At 40.8% G+C, this 22,435-nt stretch overlaps 1 protein-coding gene across 1 annotated transcript; it reads right to left on the bottom strand.

Moving 5' to 3' along the window:
• Positions 1-8,473: 8,473 nt before the first annotated feature.
• On the bottom strand, positions 8,474-22,202 carry LOC109163513. The gene is made up of 5 exons (XM_019312263.1): positions 21,705-22,202; positions 20,429-21,603; positions 19,854-20,179; positions 9,484-9,542; positions 8,474-9,157 (listed from the first exon to the last, which is right to left on the bottom strand). Exons 1-5 carry the CDS (start codon positions 22,200-22,202, stop codon positions 8,474-8,476), a joined length of 2,742 nt encoding a protein of 913 aa, XP_019167808.1.
• Positions 22,203-22,435: the final 233 nt, after the last annotated feature.

Raw genomic sequence — 22,435 nt, forward strand, 5'->3', positions numbered from 1 at the left:
ATGATGATATTGCTACTGAACCTGTCACAGTACTGCCATGCAAGACGTACAAGCTTCCAGACCGAGAAGCTTTCATGAGAACAAGAGAGCCTTTTATGACTTTCAGAACTCCACCTTCAGCTATGTACTTGCACCCCAGAGATTCCAAGGTACCCAAGGATATTATATTGCGTTTCAAATCAGGAATATACCAAACATTGGTAAGAGTCCTGATAACGTTATCATGAGTTTTAATCTAAACACTTCCAATTCCACTAACCTTGCAATGGGTATCATAACCCAGCAAGACAACTTCACCATCAACCTGTTCCAGAGAGACGAACCAGTCTTTGTGAGGACACATGTGGAATGTACAACCAGAGTCCAGAATCCACTCGATTTCGCTCCGTTTGCAACCGGAGCTAACAGATAACATAACATCGCCTTCTGAATCACTTTCAACAACACTAGCTTCAGCGGACTTCTTTTCTCTATCTTGCTTGTTTTTCAGCTTGAAGCATTCATCACATCATGACCCTGCTTCTTGCAGTACTTACAGGATTTGTTGGACTTTCGTCCTTTGGACTTGGATCTAGAATTTTTATTGCTACTCCCTGATTCAAGTGAACGACCCCTTACAGTCAAGCCTTCACCTTTGTCCTCAGACTTAATTTCAAAGTCAAACTTTTCTTTGGACAATATGTTTGACTTAACATTGTCAAAAGTAAGGGTATCACTACTATTACCATACAACATAATTTCTTTGAAATGCTTGTATGACTTAGGGAGAGAGACAAGCAATAAAACAACACGATCCTCATCTTCAATTATGACATTAATATTTTCCAAGTCCAATAAAAGAGAATTGAATTCATCCAAGTGAGATTTAATAGAAGTACCTTCCGTCATACGTATTGTGTACACACGCTCCTTCAGGCGTAGCGTATTCGCCAGAGTTTTGGCCATGTAAAACGTATCCAGCTTGGACCATAAATCTGACGCAGTCGTCTCACTTACTACCTCACGTAGAACCTCTTTAGACAGGTACAAAAGAATGGTTGAACGTGCCTTGTCATCCAAATCTTCCTAAGTTTCATATGTCATTGTAGTCGGTTTCTTCTTCTTCCCAGCTAGAGCTTTCTTCAAACCGTTCTAGGTTAGAACGACTTCCATCTGAACCTTCCAGATAGAGAAACTAATTTTCCCGTTGAACTTAGTGACAGTCGACATCTTTGAAAATAATTCTCAAATAAACCGCTCTGATACCACTTGTTAGGAATATAACGGAATAATGCGGAAGCGAAGAATTGAAAATTGAGAATTATAGAAGTTAAATAATAGGGAAAATATATAAATGACAGAATAAGAAATTACTAAATTGGAAAAATATAAAATAAATAAATAAATAAATAAATAAATAAATAAATAAATAAATAAATAAATAAATATATATATATATATATATATATATATATATATATATATAGGGTCCGGATCAGGTGAGGACCTAATCTTAGGTGAGGACGTGAGGACTAATCTAGACCATTAAATCAGAATGATGTATGATTGAGATTAAAAGAAACAAATCACACGGATTAAGAAAACAAATCCCTTTAAAATATTAAAATATATAAATTTAGGGTAAATCAGTCTTATTAAAATATGTGCATTCCTATACAAAATGTTGTGCATTCCTATACTGAGTGTTGTGCATCAATAACTTCATTGTTGTGCATTCAAACCCCGCCAAAAAATCATACAGTGAACATCCAATGTTCTACGATGCATTGAACTATGTGCTATAATGCACAACTCCCTAGCCTATAGTGCACAACTTATAACACTAGGTTGCACAATCAGCACACACGAATGCACAATCGTACTACCCAGGCATTTATACATATACACGACAATCCAAATATAGACAATATTATACTCAAAAGAACAAACGAAGAAAAATAAAAAATACTGATTAGTTTGCATGGGCGAACACTCAATCAATGATGAAGAAATCGCGGCTCCAAATTGCAACGGTGATGATCCAAGAAAATAGGAAACCAATTTGGACAAGGATTATACATGCGTTCGCACTTAAAAAAATAGAAAAAGACACTATTATCCCACTTTAACAAAAAAGATCAATCCATGTCATCTCAAGAACTCAAATCTGGACCATCCAAATAAAAAAAACAAACGCACAAGATTAGTCCTCACGTACGTCCTCACTAAGATTAGGTCCTCACCTGATCCGGATTCTATATATATATATATATATATATATATATATATATATATATATATATATATTAATCTCTATAGGAAAATACAAGGAAAATATATATATATATATATACCTATGTCTACTTGAGAAATCAAAGAAGGAAATGAATGAATTGCAATTGATGTTGCAATGATGAGTGATTACAAAGAGAAAAGCAAATGCTATTTATATAATCCATAAAGTAGAATTATCCATCGTGCAGAGAGACAAAATCGGACAAACGTGTAGTTGCGGCGATTTCGGTGGTGGCGTGCAATAGGCAACGTGGAGCTGTATTGTGATGAAGGAAAAAACTTCATGAATTTTAGCCCCAAACTAACAACAAATAATTCACAACTTCATATTATGAGGAAATATGTAATACAAATTATAGATAAATTGATTATTATCTACAACAAAAAGTGTAATACTGGTTAGAAAAAATGTAATACTTTCAAATAAAAATGTAACATTTATAGGGCGTTTGGTTGGAGGGTGGGAATTATGTGGGAAAGGAATTGTAATTTCATGGGAGTTGAATTACTGGGAATAAAGTGGGAATTTAAATTCCAGTGTTTGGTTGATAAGAATAGAATTACTGGAAATTTCAATTCCAATGTTTGGTATACACGGGAATTGAAAGGGAATAAGTAGTATAAAGTAAAAAATGTCCATTATTATTGTTAGACATTAATTTTAGGTTAAAAAAGGAAGGGATAATTTTGACTAATCACTATCTTTTTTTCCCAGGAATTAAAATCCCAAAGGGGGGGGGGGGGGGGGGGGGGGGGACATGTTAATTCCATGAAAATGAGGGAATTGCAATTCCCTCCAACCAAACTACGGAATTTAATGGCCTTCGGAATTAGGTGGGAATTAAGTGGGAAGGGAATTTAAAATCCCTCTAACCAAACGCCCTGTTAGGGATTGAAGAGTTACTTGTGAGAGAAATTTTAATACTTATGAAAATTTTGATTTGTCTTACGGTCTCATTACAGATTTTTCATAATAAATATATTTTTCTTGTAGGTTTTTTTTTTTCTCCTCAGCAGCAGTAAGAAATGGTGAAAACGGAGCCAAAATGACACATAGAAAATGTATTTTGTCGGCAAGGGTAGCTCTATTGGTTTTTGAGTGATAGATTTTTGACAAAGAGACAATGTGTAGTATGGGAATTGCACCCAATGTGGTGAACTCATTTTTAATACTCAATGTGGTGAGCTCATTCGTTGATTGTCATTACTGACTCCATGGACTCCATCGTCAAGCCATTGGATGAAAGGCCGATTCTGTGTGATGCGATTCATTGTTGGGAAAACTTTCTCCCAAACAGCCTTGGCCTCCGGGCATTCTCGAAGGATGTGCTTAGTTGATTCCTCCTCGCTGTCGCAGGCGCCACATCTACTGCAAGTGGTGAAACCACGCTTGACTTTATTTACATTTGTCACAAGCCTATCGTTTCTAGCCAGCCAGAGAAATGTGTGAATCCGGCTTGGCATTTTAAGCTTCTAGATCAAGCCCCAAGTCCGTGGAGCCACTGCGATCTCCGGATTGGTAATTAAGGCGTAGGCCGAACTGAGAGAGAAGTTGCTAGCGCAATCTTTACCCGAGCTGATAGTATCCTGTCCATTATGCTCACTCAACGAAATAGCTAATAGTTAGTCTCTAATTTGCCTCTCGGGAAAAAAACTAGATTAGTAGGTGGTGGATAGTATACTAGGCCTGGCCACATGGACCGGCCCAAGAAAGTAACTGAATCAAGGAAGCCCATGAAAGATACAAAGTACGGATCAGTTTAGGAGTTTGATAAGGATTGGACTTGTGACACCCCGTAAATCCAAATTCTATTTAAGGATTAATTAGATAATTAATCCTAGCTTAATTGGTGATTTATTCCTAAAATCCTGAAAATTCAATAGACGGAGGACTAGAAATTGACTAGTCAATCCAAGTCAATGGGTTGTACTCTATGCTTTGTGAATTGTTCCCTTGTCTCCTTACACTTTTCCACTTTAGTAACGGTAAAGAAGACTTTTCACCTTATGTTTGTATCCCAAGCTAACCTAGAGTCATCTTTCATTTCTTTTCCCTAACACCCTAAAAAGAAAAGCTCCTACTTCTCTCTAGAAAATAGCTAGCTTCTTCTTCAAGCCAAGTTTGGGCAATTCAAGATTCTTCAAGTTGGTCTCCAAGATTCAACCTTTCTTAACCTTGAGCATATAGGAGGGTAAGATCCTTGGTCCTTTAGTGTTTTTAGTACCTTTTAAGGTGTCTTTTTCTAAAGATAGAATCTTTGTTGTCTTTTGGTGTGTTCTTGAAGTTGGAGTTGAAGGAGAGCCTTGTTAGAAGCTTGTAAAGGTGTGATAAGTGAAGGTTTAGGCTACAAGAGGTAACCCATGCTTTACAAAATCTATTTTCTTACCTATATGATGATTTCTTGACTTGTACTTGTGATTTTTGCTATGAAATGTGAGATTCGATGCATTGTCTTATGAGAATGCATATCTAGAGCTTGTTATTAGGGTTCTTATATGCCATTACTTGGCTATTCCTTTGATTCAAGTCCTATTGTTGTATATTGTGATATTTTGGGTGTTTTGGACTTGAATTTGGACTTGGTGTTGAAAATCCCCGAAGGGATTATTTTGGTACAGGGTCGGTACCCGCGGGCGGAACGGCGGGCAGTGGCCCACCCGCCGCCCCACCCGCGGGGTACAGTTGATGAAGGGCTTCGTACCCGCGGGCAGAACCACGGGTGGAGGTCCACCCGTGGCCCCACCCGCGGGGTACTCTTTTGGGATTGTTTGGGGATTTGTTCCCCGTGATTCTTTTGACTCGGTAATTAATATTTTGACTTCACGATGTTCTTTTGTTGGGCTATTTGAGTGTCTTCTTGATGTTTCGTATGTCTAGAACGGTATGGTAGGAATCCATGTAGGATTTGGTGTCTTGAATCGTGCTAAGTGTTCAACTTTGTGATTCGTTGAACCATGATGAGTCTTGTATGTTCTAAGGAACTATGTTTGGTTTACCCGTTTGATAAGCATGCTAGTTTGATGTTGAAATGCTAGTGTGTGTGGTTTGTTCTTTCCTATTGTGGATGATAACTCGTGTTGATCATCATTGGTGTCGGATTGTAATCCTTCCTTGATTGAGTATGGTTTCATATCTTTGTTGTGATCCATTGATTGATTCCTATGATGATGTGTGTGCTGGCTGTACCTGGATTGCACGATTAATGGTATGAGACATTAATCACCAAGGTACAGATGTGGTCCTCGTGGTGGCCATGAAATGATATTATGGATTTGTATTATGGGCTTCAGGCTCACTTGTTGGTGGTTGTGTGATTGAAATGAACGGTACCCTCGTGTACTATGTGTTGATGGAAATGTTGGTGGTTGTTGGTGGGGGAACGACGGTTCACGGAGGTATAAGGTTGGACTCAGAAGTACAGGGGTCCTGGAGGTAAAGGTGGGAACTAGTTATAAGGTCGGGGGTAGCCATAAGGTTGGAACCGGTCATAAAGATGAAACATGGAATCTAGAACGTGTGACATGTAGTGTCACGGTGGCATGTGTTGCTAATTTGTGATTGTCTATCCTTTTCCGTTAAGCATGTCGAGTGGTATTCTACTTTGTGATCAGTAGAATACATCTCGAGTTTTACTTGTGTTAATGTTGTTCTTGTCTTGATGTTGTCTTGGGATGTTGATTCCCTTGTCCTTTGTGAGAGTGAAATAGAGTCTTTGCAAGTTGACTTCTCTCTTTACGATTTTGAATTGATATATACTGTATCCCGTTTCGAAAATGATTTTGTATTATACTATCTATATATGCTATTGAACGTGTATTGATGGGTTACCAGCATTATTCGCTGACCGGGCGTCGTCCCCTTTCTTTATGTGCTTTACAGGTCCTGAGTAGACATGGCGAGAGCGTTAGCCGTTGATAGTATAGATCCCCTGAACATTTAGTTAGTGTTTTTGGCCTGTGTGCCACAGTTGTTGAACAATTAGATGGATGGTTTTAGACTTACCTGTGCGTTCACGTTGGGGTGAACGTGGCATAACACTCCTTGGTTTTCCCTATTTTATATTAGACTTCCGCTGTTGCTTACGTTTATGATATATGTTAGTAACTTACTTTACGTATTTAAGCTTTAAATTGACATGAAAATCGGGGGTGTTATAGGACTTATTATTCATAATGTAATAAGGATTGGGTTTATAACTTCTAGTATAATAAAATTAGGTTTTATTATTCCAATGTAACTAAGACTCCCAATATGAGGTAGTGTAGGATTCTTATTTCTTGTAGGGCTCTAGGCCCAAAATATGTATAAATAGACTCCCCATATATGGGGAAAGGGGGGGAACTGGCTCAGCATTCACGAGCAATACTCTTCAATACAAAGTTCCTATATTTTCTCCATATATTTCTCCTATATTTTTCCTATATTCTCGTTATTCAAACGGTAGTGTTGGCCTACCGTTGACTGTCCAAAAGTCATAAAACCAACATTGGCGCCGTTGGTGGGGAGAACGGACTACACTACTAGCAGGGGCACATATATGAAAATATGAAATACATGTGTAAACCACTGGTTACTTTGCTCCCTGTCACATACTCCCATGAGCCCTCTCTATTTTGCGTGTAGGCATGCATAACCTTTAAATTAGCTTTATAAAAAAATAAAAAATAAAAAATAAAAAAGGTCGACTAGGCGAACAGCGCGCAGCAGCAGTAGAGACGAGAAAGGTCGGCGGTGAGTTGTGGCTACGAGAAGCATCGGCGGCGAGCCATGACTACAAGAAATGTCGGCGAGTTGCGGCCATGAGCAAGAAATCAGCGGCGAGCAGCATTGACGGCAAAGGCAAAGGCTTCTCCTCCGATCTTCAGTCCATGGTTCCTACAAGAATCAAACTAAGAGAAGTGGTTGTTCTTGATCTACTTTTTGCCACAACAAACTAAGAGAAGTGGTTGTTCTTGATCTACTTGTTGCCTACAAGAATCAAAACTGTTTGCTCCGAGAGGTTGGGAGCTGGCGTGAAGGGAATCATCTCTTAAGGGAGTCAAACTCTGGTTGCCCCAAAATTCTCCCCCACGAAGAGAGCTCATTTACCATCTGCGCTACCACCCCAGGTTATTCATCATAGATTTAAGATCATATGAGAACATGTGCTTAGGTGAGAACGTGAGAACACATCATGTGCATCCATCTAATATCCTACTTAAAACCAATTGGTGATAGGTAGGTGGACATTAACCATTTAACCACATCTCTCCATGGTAAGCCACAACGCCACGTCTCGAATTGAGAAGGGGCTGAACTCGGCCAACCCGGCTGACGCCCAACAATCCCCCTCCCAGCACCTGTCGCACCTACGCCCACATCCCACCTGGGACTGGACTCGGCTTTCACCTCGCCATCGATTCGAACCCGTGACCTCGGCTCTGATACCAATTGTTGGATCTCAGCGCTGCACTATGCTTACTTCCAAGGGGGTCACCCATCCCGGGATTGCCGGAAGTCAAGTACGCTTAACCACGGAGTTCTATGGTACCTGGTTGCCATATCCTACTTAAAACCAATTGGTGATAGGTAGGTGGACATTAGCAATTTAACCACATCTCTCCATGGTAAGCCACAGTGCTACGTTCCGAATCGAGCAGGGGCTGAACTCGGCCGACGCCTAACAAACGTCCCGCCGGAAGTGAGCCGGCAATAATAGTTTCCGTTTAAATACAAATTACTACGACTATTATCCACATAAGAAATGCCCAAACTATGACTAAATCTTTTCCAACCACATGAATTATTACCGTCTTTGCTACAAACCATTACGATTGGATCCCCTTTCCAGTCATGTTGGAAGCAAGCCCAAATCCAATTGTTGTATAGTCTGGATCGGATTTGTCTAGTTCCTTGATATTTTGCAATTTAATAATTTCTCTAGAGGACGGATTCCATATAGAAATATCCCAAACATAATTGTCAAGACTAATTTGAATGCGGGTAACCAAACAAAACATACCATCAGCATACCTTACATCACTTATGAGTGAAGTTGGGAAGGTTAGGTTTGCACATCCAATCTCATCACAATCTGATTCTTTGTAAGCATATGACGCTCGAACACTACATAATATCTATTTTGACTCGACTAATTTCAAAGTGCTTGTGTTTGAAATGATGATCGCTTTTTTTTTTTTTTTTTTTGAGAAAAACAGCTTATTGCATTAAATCATTAGCCAGACAGCTAATCAAAAAATCGGGAGGAACATCAAACCATTCCCCGCAACCTGCCACAGAAAAGGCCTCCCTAGCAACAATGTGGGCGGCACAGTTCGCAGATCGCCTAACACAACCGAATTGAACATCACCAATCATAGACGCCAATTCTCTAATATCATCTACTAAAAAACCATAAGCCGAACTAAAAGGACTAGTAAGAATTGCATGAAAAACAAGTTGAGAATCTATCTCTACCACAACATCACCCATGCCCGTATCCTTTAGCCAACTTAAAGCCTCTCTCAGACTCATTGCCTCGGCCTCCTCAACAGTGTAAGATCTGGGAGCCTGCATGTTTTTAGCCGCCAAGAAGGCACCATCTTCATCCCGTAAAACCCACCCAAACCCCATTGCATTTGCCACCTGATTAATAGTGGCATCCGAGTTCAACTTTAACTTGCCTACTGGTGGTGGTGTCCATCGTGTGATGTTAGTAGCAATATCACCATTTGTATGCTGGTGAGTAGCCACTTGAGCCTGCCTCCAGTTCTCCCAAAAGCTCATGGTCCTACGCAAAATCAAATTTATGTCAAAAGCAATACCACTCCAAACATTATCGTTTCTACTAGTCCAAATGCCACAACACGCCATCACATATTTCGCCAACAAATCACCACGCAGCTGCTCAATATTTCCAAAAAAACAGTCTGAAGCATTAGACCCGTGCGCCAGACCAGTCACCGGTATCCCCAGCAAAGTCCACACCCTCCCCGCCTCAGTGCATGTAATAAAAATATGTCTTTCACTCTCACTTTCCCTATTACACATATGGCATAGTAAATCACAATGAATACACTTCATATTTAGAGCATCTCGTGTTGGCAAATAAGAACATACAAACTGCCAACAGAATAGCCGAATCTTTGGAGGTACATCAAGGTTCCAAATACGTGTCCAGGGACGTTGGTCTGGCACTACATGAGTTAGTCGTCTATAACAAGACTTACCTGTATAGGCCCCTTTTTGGTCCCAATACCAATACCAAGAATCACATGGTTTATGCAAACTTACAGGTATATTCATAATCAAAGACACATCACGAGCATTAAAGATGTTTGCAATTTTATTAATATCCCATCCCGTACCTTGATGGTTAAACAGCGTTGCTACCGTGGCCGTTGATGTTGGAAAAAAATAGCTTAAAATGGCATAAAATGACATGTTAAGTGGCTATTTTGTGGTACAATTATCAGTGGGGTCCACTTCCGATTTGGGTCGGGTTAAAGTGGATTCGGATTCTTCGTAGTGAGACGAAGAGATCGATATATTGTACGCTCAAAACGGATAATGGGTGAATGAGATATTGATTCTCAAAGTAGACCCATTTGAGTTGGAAAATGAGGGGAAAAAGTGTGCTTTTGTCCCACATTGCTTTGGAATGAAGATTTTCCCCCCTTATATACAAGAGTTCTTTTGAAGCTTGTAGAATTGTATAGCATAGAGGCTCTCTCGCGCGCGGGGGGGGGGGGGGGGGGGTGCAAATCAAATTCCAACTAGCAGAGATTGAAAGAAGGCTTGATTCAAGCCCGAGCTCGTGTGCGCCGGCACCTGGGGGCACGAATGTCGTTCGAAAATTGGCTGGCCTTGCGGGCTAAGTTATGCCAAACTTCGGTATCATTTTCCGACTGGTATAGCCACTTGGTTCGGCCAAAACCGAACCGAGAGCACGAGAGGTTGTGGTGCACCGAGAGCACAACTCTCATGCAACAGAGTCCACGAGAGGTGCAAGGGCCGAAACTGGATGAGGTCGAAAGTTGAGACCGAACCCTGTACGCTAACGGTCAGGAACCCGAAAGTTCTGACTGTTGAGGGGATTGAATTCATCGGTTACGGAATTAATTGTCTATTAATTCCAATTTTGAATTCTGAATTCAATTCCCAGGTAGTGGCCTGCTGTTATAGCTGTTGGAAGGCAGCTTTAATGTCATTTTTAATTGCCATAATAAAGGCTATTGGCTCCTTCAACCCTATATAAGAGAGGGTAGAGGCAGTAGAGTTTTACACACAAAAACATAGAACACGAAAGTTCGTTTTTTTTTTTTCAGCTTCAAAACCTCTCTGCTTCTACTCTTTCTTGACCTAATGTGTTCATAGCCATTGTCTTGCTCGCCGGATTCCTTGTTTGAGTGCTCAAACATTGAATCATTAGCAAGTTTTATCCTGGGAAGCCTAGGCCACAACGCTCCTAGCATCTTTGGGAGGTGGCAAATAAGGTTTTAAGGAAAGAGTGCTCACTTGACTCTTGCAAAAACCCAACACCAAACACTAGCCACTTTTCTTCATCTTTTCTTCCCTTCTTTCCAGAAAAATAATAATCTTATTTTTTGATTATTATTTGTGTTTTCTACCAACGGTACCAACAGTCTTAAAACCTTATATATATTTGTTTTCCCGTTGGTGGTCTTCTCCGAATTTCCTTGAAGAAAATGGAGCATCCCGTACTGCCAATTGATGGGGAGGATAATGTTGTTGCGGACAACAATGGAAGAAACGACAACAATAATGTGGTTGCGGATAACAGTGGAGGGAATGGCAACAATGTTGCTAATTCCCAAGCTACACCAGTGAACGTTGGTTCACAAGATGGTGGGAGCACTGAGGGATATATTCCTATGTCTCGGGTACCTTCGGTACCGAGTGGTTCGGCTGAAAAGCCAGAGAAGTTCACCGGTGTTGGTTCGAACTTCAAGAGGTGGCAACAGAAGATGTTGTTCTACCTAGCAACTCTGGGCCTGGCAAGGTTCTTGTCCGAGAGTGTTCCCGAGTTGAAGGAACAAGATGCACAATCCGTGATGGCGGTTGGCTATTGGAAGGATTCGGACTTCCTTTGCCGAAACTACATCCTGAATGGATTGTGTGACACGCTATATGATGTATATCGAAAGATAAGCACATCAAAAGCGTTGTGGGAAGCTTTGGATCATAAATACCGAAGTGAGGATGCCGGCTCAAAGAAATTTGTAGTTGGCCGATTCCTCGACTTCAAAATGGTTGATTCAAAGACCGCGCTAAGTCAGGTAGAAGATTTGCAATTAATCTTTGATGAGATCCGTGACGAGGGCATGGTGCTAAGTGAAGCCTTCCAAGTGGGATCTGTGATCTATTTGTTGCCTCCAGGGTGGAAGGACTTCAAGAACTACCTTAAGCATAAGCGAAAGGAGATGAATCTGGAGGACCTGATCCAGCGACTCAGGATTGAGGAAGGGAACAGGACGAATGATAGGAAGGCTCCTATCGTTGTTGGCGCTAAGGCCAACGTTGTGGAGCACGGTAAGAGCTCCAAGAGGAACCAGAAGGACAAGCGAAAGCTAGGTCCGAAAGGTGGCGTTACCAAGAACAAGTTTCCTGGTGAATGCTACAATTGTGGCAAGCATGGCCACAGAGCATCTGAATGCAAGGCTCCAAGGAAAAAGAACAAGAGTTCTGAAGCCAATGTTGTTGGAGATAGCAGTCAGAAGGAGGTCGAGATTAGCCTTTCGGCTATGGTGACCGAAGTGAACCTCGTGGGTTCAAACCCTCGTGAGTGGTTCATTGATACCAGTGCAACCAGGCACTTGTGTTGCAACCGAGAAATGTTTAACACCTTTGAGACCGTTGATGGTGAAAAGGTGTGGATGGGAAACTCTGCTCAGTCTGCTGTGGAAGGCATGGGCAAGGTGGTTCTGAAGATGACTTCCGGGAAGGAACTAACGTTGAACAACGTGCTGTATGTTCCTGAGCTGAGGAAGAATCTTGTGTCTGGCTCTCTGTTGAACAAGCATGGCTTTCGTATGGTGTTCGAGTCAGACAAAGTAGTTTTGTCCAAGTTAGGGATGTTTGTTGGTAAAGGATATGTAACTGATGGGCTGTTTAAGCTCAATGTAATTCCTGTTATCAATAAAAGCAAAGTTAATTCTGTTTACTTGCTTGAGTATTCCAGTTTGTGGCATGGTAGACTAGGTCATGTTAATTTTAATTCTATGCGTAGATTAATTAGCATGAACCATATTCCTAACTTTCAAATTGACACAAATAACAAGTGTGAAATTTGTGTTGAGGCAAAACTAACGAAAGTACCTTTCAAGTCGGTTGAAAGGGAAACTGAACCACTAGAATTAATCCATAGTGATTTGTGCGATTTTAGATCGATACAAACGAGAGGTGGTAATAAGTATTTTATCACATTTATCGACGATAGCACACGATACTGCTATGTGTATTTGCTTAAGAGCAAAGATGAAGCCATTGATAAATTCGTTCTTTATAAGAATGAAGTGGAAAACCAACTTAATCGGAGAATTAAGAAGGTTAGAAGCGATCGAGGTGGTGAGTACGAAGCACCTATTGGTGACTTCTGTGCGAGTGTAGGGATAATACACGAGCGTACTGCACCTTACTCACCTCAATCGAACGGTGTTGCCGAACGAAAGAATCGTACATTGAAAGATATGATGAATGCGATGCTTATAAGTTCGGGCCTACCTCAAGATGCTTGGGGTGAGGCGATTTTGACAAGTAACTACCTTTTGAATAAGGTACCCCGAAAGAAGCTCGATAAGACTCCTTATGAGCTGTGGAACGGTAGGAAACCTTCCTACTAGTACCTGAAAGTGTGGGGGTGTCTTGCCAAAGTTTTGGTGCCAACACCTAAGAAAGTAAAGATAGGTCCTAAGACGGTGGACTGTATCTTTATTGGCTATGCACATAATAGTAGTGCTTATCGGTTCTTAGTACACGAGTCCAATAATCCGGATGTACACGAGAACACGATAATAGAATCAAGGAATGCATATTTTTTCGAAAATATATTTCCTTGTAGGTCCAACGAGGGACCAAGTACGTCAAAACGAACGTTTGACGAAACTATGGATAATGATAATGAGGAATCCGAGAGAGAACCCGAGCTCGAGTCGAGACGCAGTAAGCGGGCGAGAGTTGGAAAATCATTCGGTCCTGATTTTCTAACTTACTTGTTAGAGTACGATTCGGGTACTCTAACTTGTTTATTAGAAAATGAACCCGATTTTCTATCTTGTTTGATAGAGAACGAGCCTCGAACGTATGTAGAAGCCGTGACTTCTACGGAAGGACCAATGTGGAAAGAGGCTATAAAAAGTGAAGTGGATTCTATTCTACAGAATCACACTTGGGAACTGGTTGATCTTCCTCCGGGTAGTAAACCCTTAGGATCCAAGTGGGTCTTTAAAAGGAAGATAAAACCGGACGGTTCCATCGAGAAGTATAAGGCTAGGCTTGTAATCAAGGGTTATAGTCAACGCGAGGGCCTCGATTACTTCGACACGTATTCTCCCGTGACGAGAATAAATTCCATTAGGATGATACTTGCCATAGCCGCGTTGCGGAACTTGGAAGTTCATCAAATGGATGTGAAAACCGCTTTCCTAAATGCCGAATTAGATGAAGAAATCTATATGGAACAACCCGAAGGGTTCGTGGATCCGGGCCAAGAGAGGAAAGTGTGTAAGTTGGTTAAATCGCTTAAGGGGTTTAAAATAAACGAAAGTGACAAATGCGTCTACGTTAAGGAAACGATAGACGGCTACGTCATCCTTTGTTTATATGTCGATGATATTCTCATCGTTGGTAGTAATGATCGGATGATCAAGTCTACCAAAAACATGTTAAATACGAGATTTGACATGAAGGATATGGGTTTGGCTGATTTAATCCTCGGGATTAGAATCATTAGAAGACCTGATGGTCTCGTGTTGAGCCAATCACATTATATTGACAAAATCCTTGAGAAATTTAACAAGGATGATAGTCAAGTGGCTAGGACACCATTTGATACAAACATTCATCTAACCAAGAACCACGGAGAAGGTATTTCACAAGTGGAATATGCTCAGGTTATTGGTAGTTTGATGTATCTTATGAGCTGTACTAGGCCGGATATTGCCTATGCGGTTAGTAAACTCAGTAGATATACGAGTAACCCCGGTGCCATGCACTGGAAGGCAATAGTAAAGGTTATGAGATACTTGAGGTATACTCGTGATCTTGGACTGCACTATGGGAGATATCCCGCCGTACTTGAAGGGTATAGCGACGTGAACTGGATATCTGATATTAAGGACTCTAAGTCCACGAGTGGCTACGTGTTTACACTAGCCGGTGCAGCCGTTGCATGGAAATCCTCTAAGCAAACTGTGATAGCTAGATCCACGATGGAATCTGAGCTGATAGCCTTGGACAAAGGTTGTGAAGAGGCTGAATGGCTACGCCATTTTATAGAGGATATTCCTAATTGGGAAAGACCGGTACCTCCAATATGTGTGCATTGCGATAGTCAAGCCACAATTGGGAGAGTACAGAGTCATATGTATAATGGTAAGTCTAGACATGTGCGTCGTAGACATAATACCATTAGACAACTGCTCACAACTGGTGTTGTCTCGATTGACTACGTAAAGTCAAAAGACAATATAGCGGATCCGCTGACCAAAGGGTTAGGAAGAGAAGTTGTGGAGAAGTTGACACGAGGAATGGGTCTACTGCCCTTGGACTAAAAAGTTCTATAGTGGATACCCAACCTAGCTGGCACCTAGGTTCAATGAGACAACTAAATTATGGAACGAAACGCGTCACTGTGGGGGTCTCGGACTCCCTACCACTCCTCGTTAAAATAGTGACTCCCGCAAGAGGCTAGCATATTAATGCTTTAATGATTCTTGAGTATGCGGGATACTCGAGAAAGAATCACCTATGTTAGAGAGAAGTGAGGGTCGCTTCAAAGGAGAATTGTTGGGCACAATTCTTTAGAAACACTCGCAGAACCAGGAACGGTGACCCACGACCAAAACGGGCACACTCATGAGAGCAAGAGCATGGTTGGGAGATTTCTGTGTGAGATATGTCATCGTCTACACAAACGGCAGTCGGTTCAAAGACATCGCGTTCTACCGTACAGCCAGTAGAGTAAACATATCTTCACGAGGGAAGGTTCAAAGGGTATAGTGACTCCCTACCTATCCTATGCAGGGATCGACCGTTTGAACACAGTTGTTTCCGATTTCAAAATACCGCGAAAATCAATTTTTCATTCATGTGGGGGATTGTTGGAAAAAAATAGCTTAAAATGGCATGTTAAGTGGCTATTTTGTGGTACAATTATCAGTGGGGTCCACTTCCGATTTGGGTCGGGTTAAAGTGGATTCGGATTCTTCGTAGTGAGACGAAGAGATCGATATATTGTACGCTCAAAACGGATAATGGGTGAATGAGATATTGATTCTCAAAGTAGACCCATTTGAGTTGGAAAATGAAGGGAAAAAGTGTGCTTTTGTCCCACATTGCTTTGGAATGAAGATTTTCCCCCCTTATATACAAGAGTTCTTTTGAAGCTTGTAGAATTGTATAGCATAGAGGCTCTCTCGCGCGGGGGGGGGGGGGGGGGGGGGTGCAAATCAAATTCCAACTAGCAGAAGGCTTGATTCAAGCCCGAGCTCATGTGCGCCGGCACCTGGGGGCACGAATGTCGTTCGAAAATTGGCTGGCCTTGCGGGCTAAGTTATGCCAAACTTCGGTATCATTTTCCGACTGGTATACTGGTATAGCCACTTGGTTCGGCCAGAACCGAACCGAGAGCACCTACTCTCGTGCAACAGAGTCCACGAGAGGTGCAAGGGCCGAAACTGGATGAGGTCGAAAGTTGAGACCGAACCCTGTACGCTAACGGTCAGGAACCCGAAAGTTCTGACTGTTGAGGGGATTGAATTCATCGGTTACGGAATTAATTGTCTATTAATTCCAATTTTGAATTCTGAATTCAATTCCCAGGTAGTGGCCTGCTGTTATAGCTGTTGGAAGGCAGCTTTAATGTCATTTTTAATTGCCATAATAAAGGCTATTGGCTCCTTCAACCCTATATAAGAGAGGGTAGAGGCAGTAGAGTTTTACACACAAAAACATAGAACACGAAAGTTCGTTTTTTTTTTTCAGCTTCAAAACCTCTCTGCTTCTACTCTTTCTTGACCTAATGTGTTCATAGCCATTGTCTTGCTCGCCGGATTCCTTGTTTGAGTGCTCAAACATTGAATCATTAGCAAGTTTTATCCTGGGAAGCCTAGGCCACAACGCTCCTAGCATCTTTGGGAGGTGGCAAATAAGGTTTTAAGGAAAGAGTGCTCACTTGACTCTTGCAAAAACCCAACACCAAACACTAGCCACTTTTCTTCATCTTTTCTTCCCTTCTTTCCAGAAAAATAATAATCTTATTTTTTGATTATTATTTGTGTTTTCTACCAACGGTACCAACAGTTGACACCTCTTCCGTAAGGACAGTTGTCACATACGGGTTGTCTTCAATCGGCAGCCAGGCATGCTGCCCAATCAAAGTTTCTTGGCCATTCCCAACACTACGACGACAGCCCTCACGCACCACATCCTTGTGATACCCCATATTTTGTGGGCACTGTACGAGGACCATGACTAAAATATTTTTAGTTTCCTAATCCGTATTATCTTAGAAATATTATTCTTTGAGTCTAATAACTTCTTAATCCTAATATAATATGTACACCTATATATTTTTCCTAATGATAATAATTATTTAAATAAATAAATAAATAAATATATATATATATATATATATATATATATATATATATATATATATTTTCCTAATCCAAATATATATACATTGTCTTCCTATTTAAATTTATATATGCAAATATATATAAGTACGTATGAATATATATGACGTCTATGAATATATAAATATATATTTATATATATATTTCAAAAATATACTCTACATAATTTTAGCAGCATTTATTAATTCCTTATCCTACTACAGTACTAACTCTAATATATAATTCCTCATTATTATCCCTACTCCTAATTGATATCATTCTCATCCTCTCCTCTGTCACAATACACGCCGAACGAAAGGAAAAAAATATACTTAGCCATCTTTTTCGATCAGCAATTGCTCTTCTCTTCTCTGTTCACTGTAGGAATTCAAGCGTTTTGTTGATTTTAGAATCCAGGTAAGATTTATGTTCACTAAAATCCTTTTACCCCAAATCAAAAACTGATTTTACTAATTGTTTATTTGATTCATGATTTTGAAAAATTGATGATATTTGGTGTTGTAAGTTATTTGGTTATATTATGTGAGTAGATATATGAGTTTAGATGTTTTGAAATCCCTGCACATGTGATATGGTGATTTTTTGGTGATTAAAAAGGAAGAATTTTACTCAATTTGATCATTGCCTTAGAAAATTCTGACTGGCGCAGCTGGAAAGAAAAATTCGTGAAAAATACTTCCTAAACTTATTTTTGCTTGAACTTTTTTCTGGATACTCTAGACTTGATATACTTGATGTTTGTAAAAAGTTTTGATTAAAAATATGTTTAGGTTTTTCCAGAATAATTTCGTAATGTTGAGGCAGTGTTCTGCCAGTTAAATTACAGTCTGGCGCTGTGTTGGGAAATATTTAGGGAAAAATACTTCTAGGCCTTGGATTGGCTTGAAAATTTTTGTGTGTAATCTAGGCTCTTTTTAATACTTATCTGGAAATTTTCATATGAAAATACGTTACGGAATTTTCTCAGTAAATTTTGCAATTCAGGTCATAGTTTCTAAAAATTTTTGTCAGTTTCTTATTTGAGATATTGAGAAGTTGCTTGCTTGTGAAATATCATTACTGTTATCATTTTTATAAATATGGAGAGTTGTGTTCCTAATAATTAGGTGTGGAATACGCTAATCTGTGTTATATCTATGAGGTTAATAGGATGTTTGGAAATACATTTTTGGAAATATTGGTACAAAGGTTATAGATTCAGGTGTAAAGTTGAAAGTATTATTTGGGTGGAAAGATTTTGCTTTAAGTGGTGAACTTTTGAGGTTTTAGACATATATATTTTGTCAATGGAAAGTGGTGCCATCTGGTGTTTTTGTGAAGTGAGCGGTTGGAATATACCGACTCACTAGGGAGCCTAAAAACTCTCTGTTTTGTGGAGTGAGCAGTTGAGATATACTGACTCACTAGGGGGTTTTATATAACTTCCCTGTTGTTTTGAGGAGTGAGCAGTGATGTAAAAGCTGACTCACTAGGGAGCCGTGAAAACTCCCTGTTTATGAAAATCTATTTTTTTGAGAATTTGAAAATCCTCCATTTGGTACCCATTTCTTCTTGGCAATTTATATATATCAAGTGTGATTGATTTTGATAAATTTAAATGTATTATTGGAAGATGTTCTCTTGGAAAGAGATAAATTGAGAGATTGGAATTCTCTCTTTGGTAATACTATTTTGAGGTTATGTTGAGAGATTGAAATGATCTCTTTGGTTATTATTTTGAGAGTTTGGAAACTTTATTTGGTTATTATTGGAAATTATTTTGGTGATTATATTATGATTATGATTTAAGGAATTGAGTAATGAGCTTGTTATGAAATGTTTTGAGGTTATGGGTGTATGGAAATGTTGATAAAGGTTATATGGGAATCTTGAGGAAAGAAAAATGGTTGAATGATTTTTGGATTATGGATAGGCAATGCCTTAGTCGTTTTGTTAGAAGTTGTTATGGATATTTTTTTTGTATTTGGATGTGTAATTTCCTCAATATATATTATAAATGGTTAAAGTTAAAGATTATTGGTTTGTTGATGAAAATAAAAATGTTTAAGGGGTCATTCTAAAAGCAAACTATCTTCTCCTATATGTTACATGCTATGTGCAAAATGTTTTACGGGGTGAAGTAGATCTTACAAGCTTAATGCTGAATTTGTGTGTTTCTTTGTTTTCTATTCTTTAATTGTTTTTGCAGGAACTCTTGCATGAGCATTGGACATGAGAATGAGTGAACCACCTAGAGATATCATTTATTAGTTAGACATTTGAATTGTTAGTTATTTTTGTACTAATACATATTTCGAGTTATTTATTGTAAATTGTAAATTTAGCCTTAGCGTTTGGGTATAGAGAAATATCTGAGCATGGCGGTAGCACTCTCATTTTCTTTTAGTTTTATTTTCGCTTCCGCAGTTACATTCGTTTTCAAAAAAAATTGTATGTATTTTCGACAGTTTATGTAGTTTAAGAAATAGGGGTGTTACAATCCTTCACTGCCAGCAGCCCCCTCCAAATGTATGATGGGTTTGACCCTTCTCCCGCATCAAAGTAAACACATCTCGGGTAATAGCGCGCCTTATAAACACGCGCCACAAGAGAATGCGGCCGAGTTACCAGACGCCAAGCTTGTTTACCCAACAACGCAAGATTCATCTCATGAAGCTTCCTGAACCCCAATCCCCCTACCATCCTAGGCGTTGCCAAACCACCCCACGCATGCCACCTTATACCTTTCCCGGAGCCCACAGAGCCCGTCCACCAATACTCGGTCATTAAAGTCTCAATGTCCTTACACAAGCCAGTCGGTAACAGAAAAACCATCATAGCATATGATGGCATTGCTTGTATAACATTCTTCAACAGCACCTCCCGACCTGCCCGAGACAGGAACTTCGAATTCCAAATGCGGACCCTTGTCAAGATCTGTTCCTTCAAATATCCCAAAATCTCCTTCTTCCTTTTACCCACTAGCGAAGGGAGGCCCAAATATTTGCCAGCCTTATTGCCCTCCGCCACCCCTAGAATCCGAACCACATCATCCCTAACCGGCTGTGATCTGAAACAAATCGCAGATTTATCATGATTAATTCTCTGTCCGGAAGCTTTCGAATATGTATCTAAAATGTACCTCATTTGATGGATCTCCTGGGCATTTGCACTCAAAAATTAAAAACAGTCGTCCGCGAACAACAGATGTGATATCGCGGGCGCCCCTCTTGCAACACGCGCCCCGTGCAACCTGCCTTGACTCATATGTTTATCAATCTACACACTCAGGCCCTCCACAACAAACAGAAATAAATACGGTGATAACGGGTCCCCTTGTCTCAAACCACGCCCGGGAATTATCAGCCCTAACTCACGCTGTTCATGCAAAATGTGATATCGGACCGCACTAACAGACTCCAGTAGCACATCCACCCATCTCCTGGCAAAACCCATTCTAACCAAAACTGCCTCTAAGAAATCCCACTGTACCCGGTCATACGCCTTACTCATATCTACCTTCAACGCATCTACCCCTTCCCTCCCCTGTGTTTTCCGTTTCAAATAATGATGCACCTCATATGCGAGCATCACGTTATCCGTTATTAGGCGCCCAGGCACAAACGCACCCTGCGACCCCGAGATGAGATAATCTAGCAATGACTTCATTCGGTTCGCACATACCTTCGCGACAATTGTGTACACCACATTGCAGAGTGCAATTGGTCTCAAATCCGCCATCGACTCCGGGCTTGGTTTTTTCGGCACCAGCACAATGAAAGTGTCACTCGCCTTCTCAGGTAACTTGGCCATTTCAATAAACCCATGACAGAACATCGTGACATCCTTGCCAACAATGTCCCAATAATGCTGAAAAAATCCCGGCCCTAAACCATCCGGCCCTGGAGACTTATCTGGATGTATTTGGAACACCGCTCTCCGGACTTCCTCTTCACTTACCGGCCTTAACAGTTTAGCATTATCCAAAGCAGAGACCTGGGATGTAATAATCTCAATAACCTCCTGCATGTCCCCATTGTCCGGTTTAAACAAATTCTCAAAATAACTTAACATGACTTGTCCGACAGTTTCCTCCCCCTGTACCCAATTACCGGAACCATCCTTAAGCCTCTTCACCTTGTTTTTATGCCTCCTGGTCTTTACAGAGTTATGGAAGAACTTGCTATTCAAATCCCCGCCCTTATACCAATGTTCTTTCGCACGTTGCTTCCAAAAGAGATGTTGTTGCTCCAACAGCCTCAACAGTTCATTATCAGCTCTGGCATACCTCATGAGCCCTTCTGCATCTACCCGATCCCGCAAAGCATCCATGGTGGCCTTGCAACTCTCAATACGCCGCATAAAGTCCTTATTATAATTCCTCCCCCATCGCCATATATCACGCCCACACCATTGCAACTTAGTTAAGACATCCCTACCTGCTGCATCATCCCAGGATCTGACAACAATTTCCCGACACCGGTCCTCCCTGAGCTACATATTGTCAAACAGAAAACGCCTACGCTTGACTGCATTTTCTACAACAACTGGAGTCAACAAAAGGGGAAGGTGATCAGAGTAAGGACATGCCATACATCAGAAAACAGCTCATGCGATACAAAAATTCTGTCTAACTTCTCTTGAACCATGTTTGGGCGACCACGGGAACGAGTCCAAGTCAACTGTGCACCATCAAAAGGCATTTCCCGTAGCCCACAGTCTGCGATCGTTTCTCGAAAACTATTTATCTGCCACGGCGGATGCGGCGCATGACCCCTTTTATCAGCCTGGTACATAAGGTCGTTGTAGTCACCCATGATTACCCATGGCAATAAACTCTCCCCTGCCAGTTGACGCAACATTCGCCAGGCTTCTCTCTGCCTATGTCCCTCCGGGTAGCCATAGTAACCCGTAAACCGCAAGGTGGGCGTGTCTACATCCAGAGATATAGTTGTATCTATATGATTGCTAGAATATGTTATTATCTGGAGTTGCACTATGCTCGACCATAACATTGCCAACCCTCCACTGTGACCAACTGCATCAACACAAAACATATTTGTGTACCCCAACTGTACTCGAACTTCCTCCATTCTCACACTATTCGCAAATGTCTCAATTAAAAAAAACCACCTGTGGCCTCTTTGTACGGACAAGGTCCGCCAGTACCCGAATTGCCGTTGGGTTTCCAAGCCCCCGACAATTCCAACTCAGGATACTCATGTCTCCCGGCAGAGCTGCTCCGCAACACCCGCCGTTGGTCCGTTTTTTGTCACTGCGGCCTCACAATCCATCTGAACAGCGTCGTCAACACGCCTCCTCTTCG

Source organism: Ipomoea nil, unplaced genomic scaffold, assembly GCF_001879475.1.
Source record: "Ipomoea nil cultivar Tokyo-kokei standard unplaced genomic scaffold, Asagao_1.1 scaffold3030, whole genome shotgun sequence".
NCBI lineage: Eukaryota > Viridiplantae > Streptophyta > Magnoliopsida > Solanales > Convolvulaceae > Ipomoea > Ipomoea nil.

What these genes read in the sequence shown, in the direction of transcription:
- LOC109163513 (XM_019312263.1), bottom strand. Translation starts at nt 22,202, where the DNA reads ATGGAGGAAGTTCGAGTACAGTTGGGGTACACAAATATGTTTTGTGTT. An exon ending in CGCATGAGCTGTTTTCTGAT is followed by an intron (nt 21,604 to 21,704) that starts GTATGGCATGTC and finishes GACAATATGTAG; the next exon opens with CTCAGGGAGGACCGGTGTCG. An exon ending in CAAGGGGACCCGTTATCACC is followed by an intron (nt 20,180 to 20,428) that starts GTATTTATTTCT and finishes GATTTGTTTCAG; the next exon opens with ATCACAGCCGGTTAGGGATG.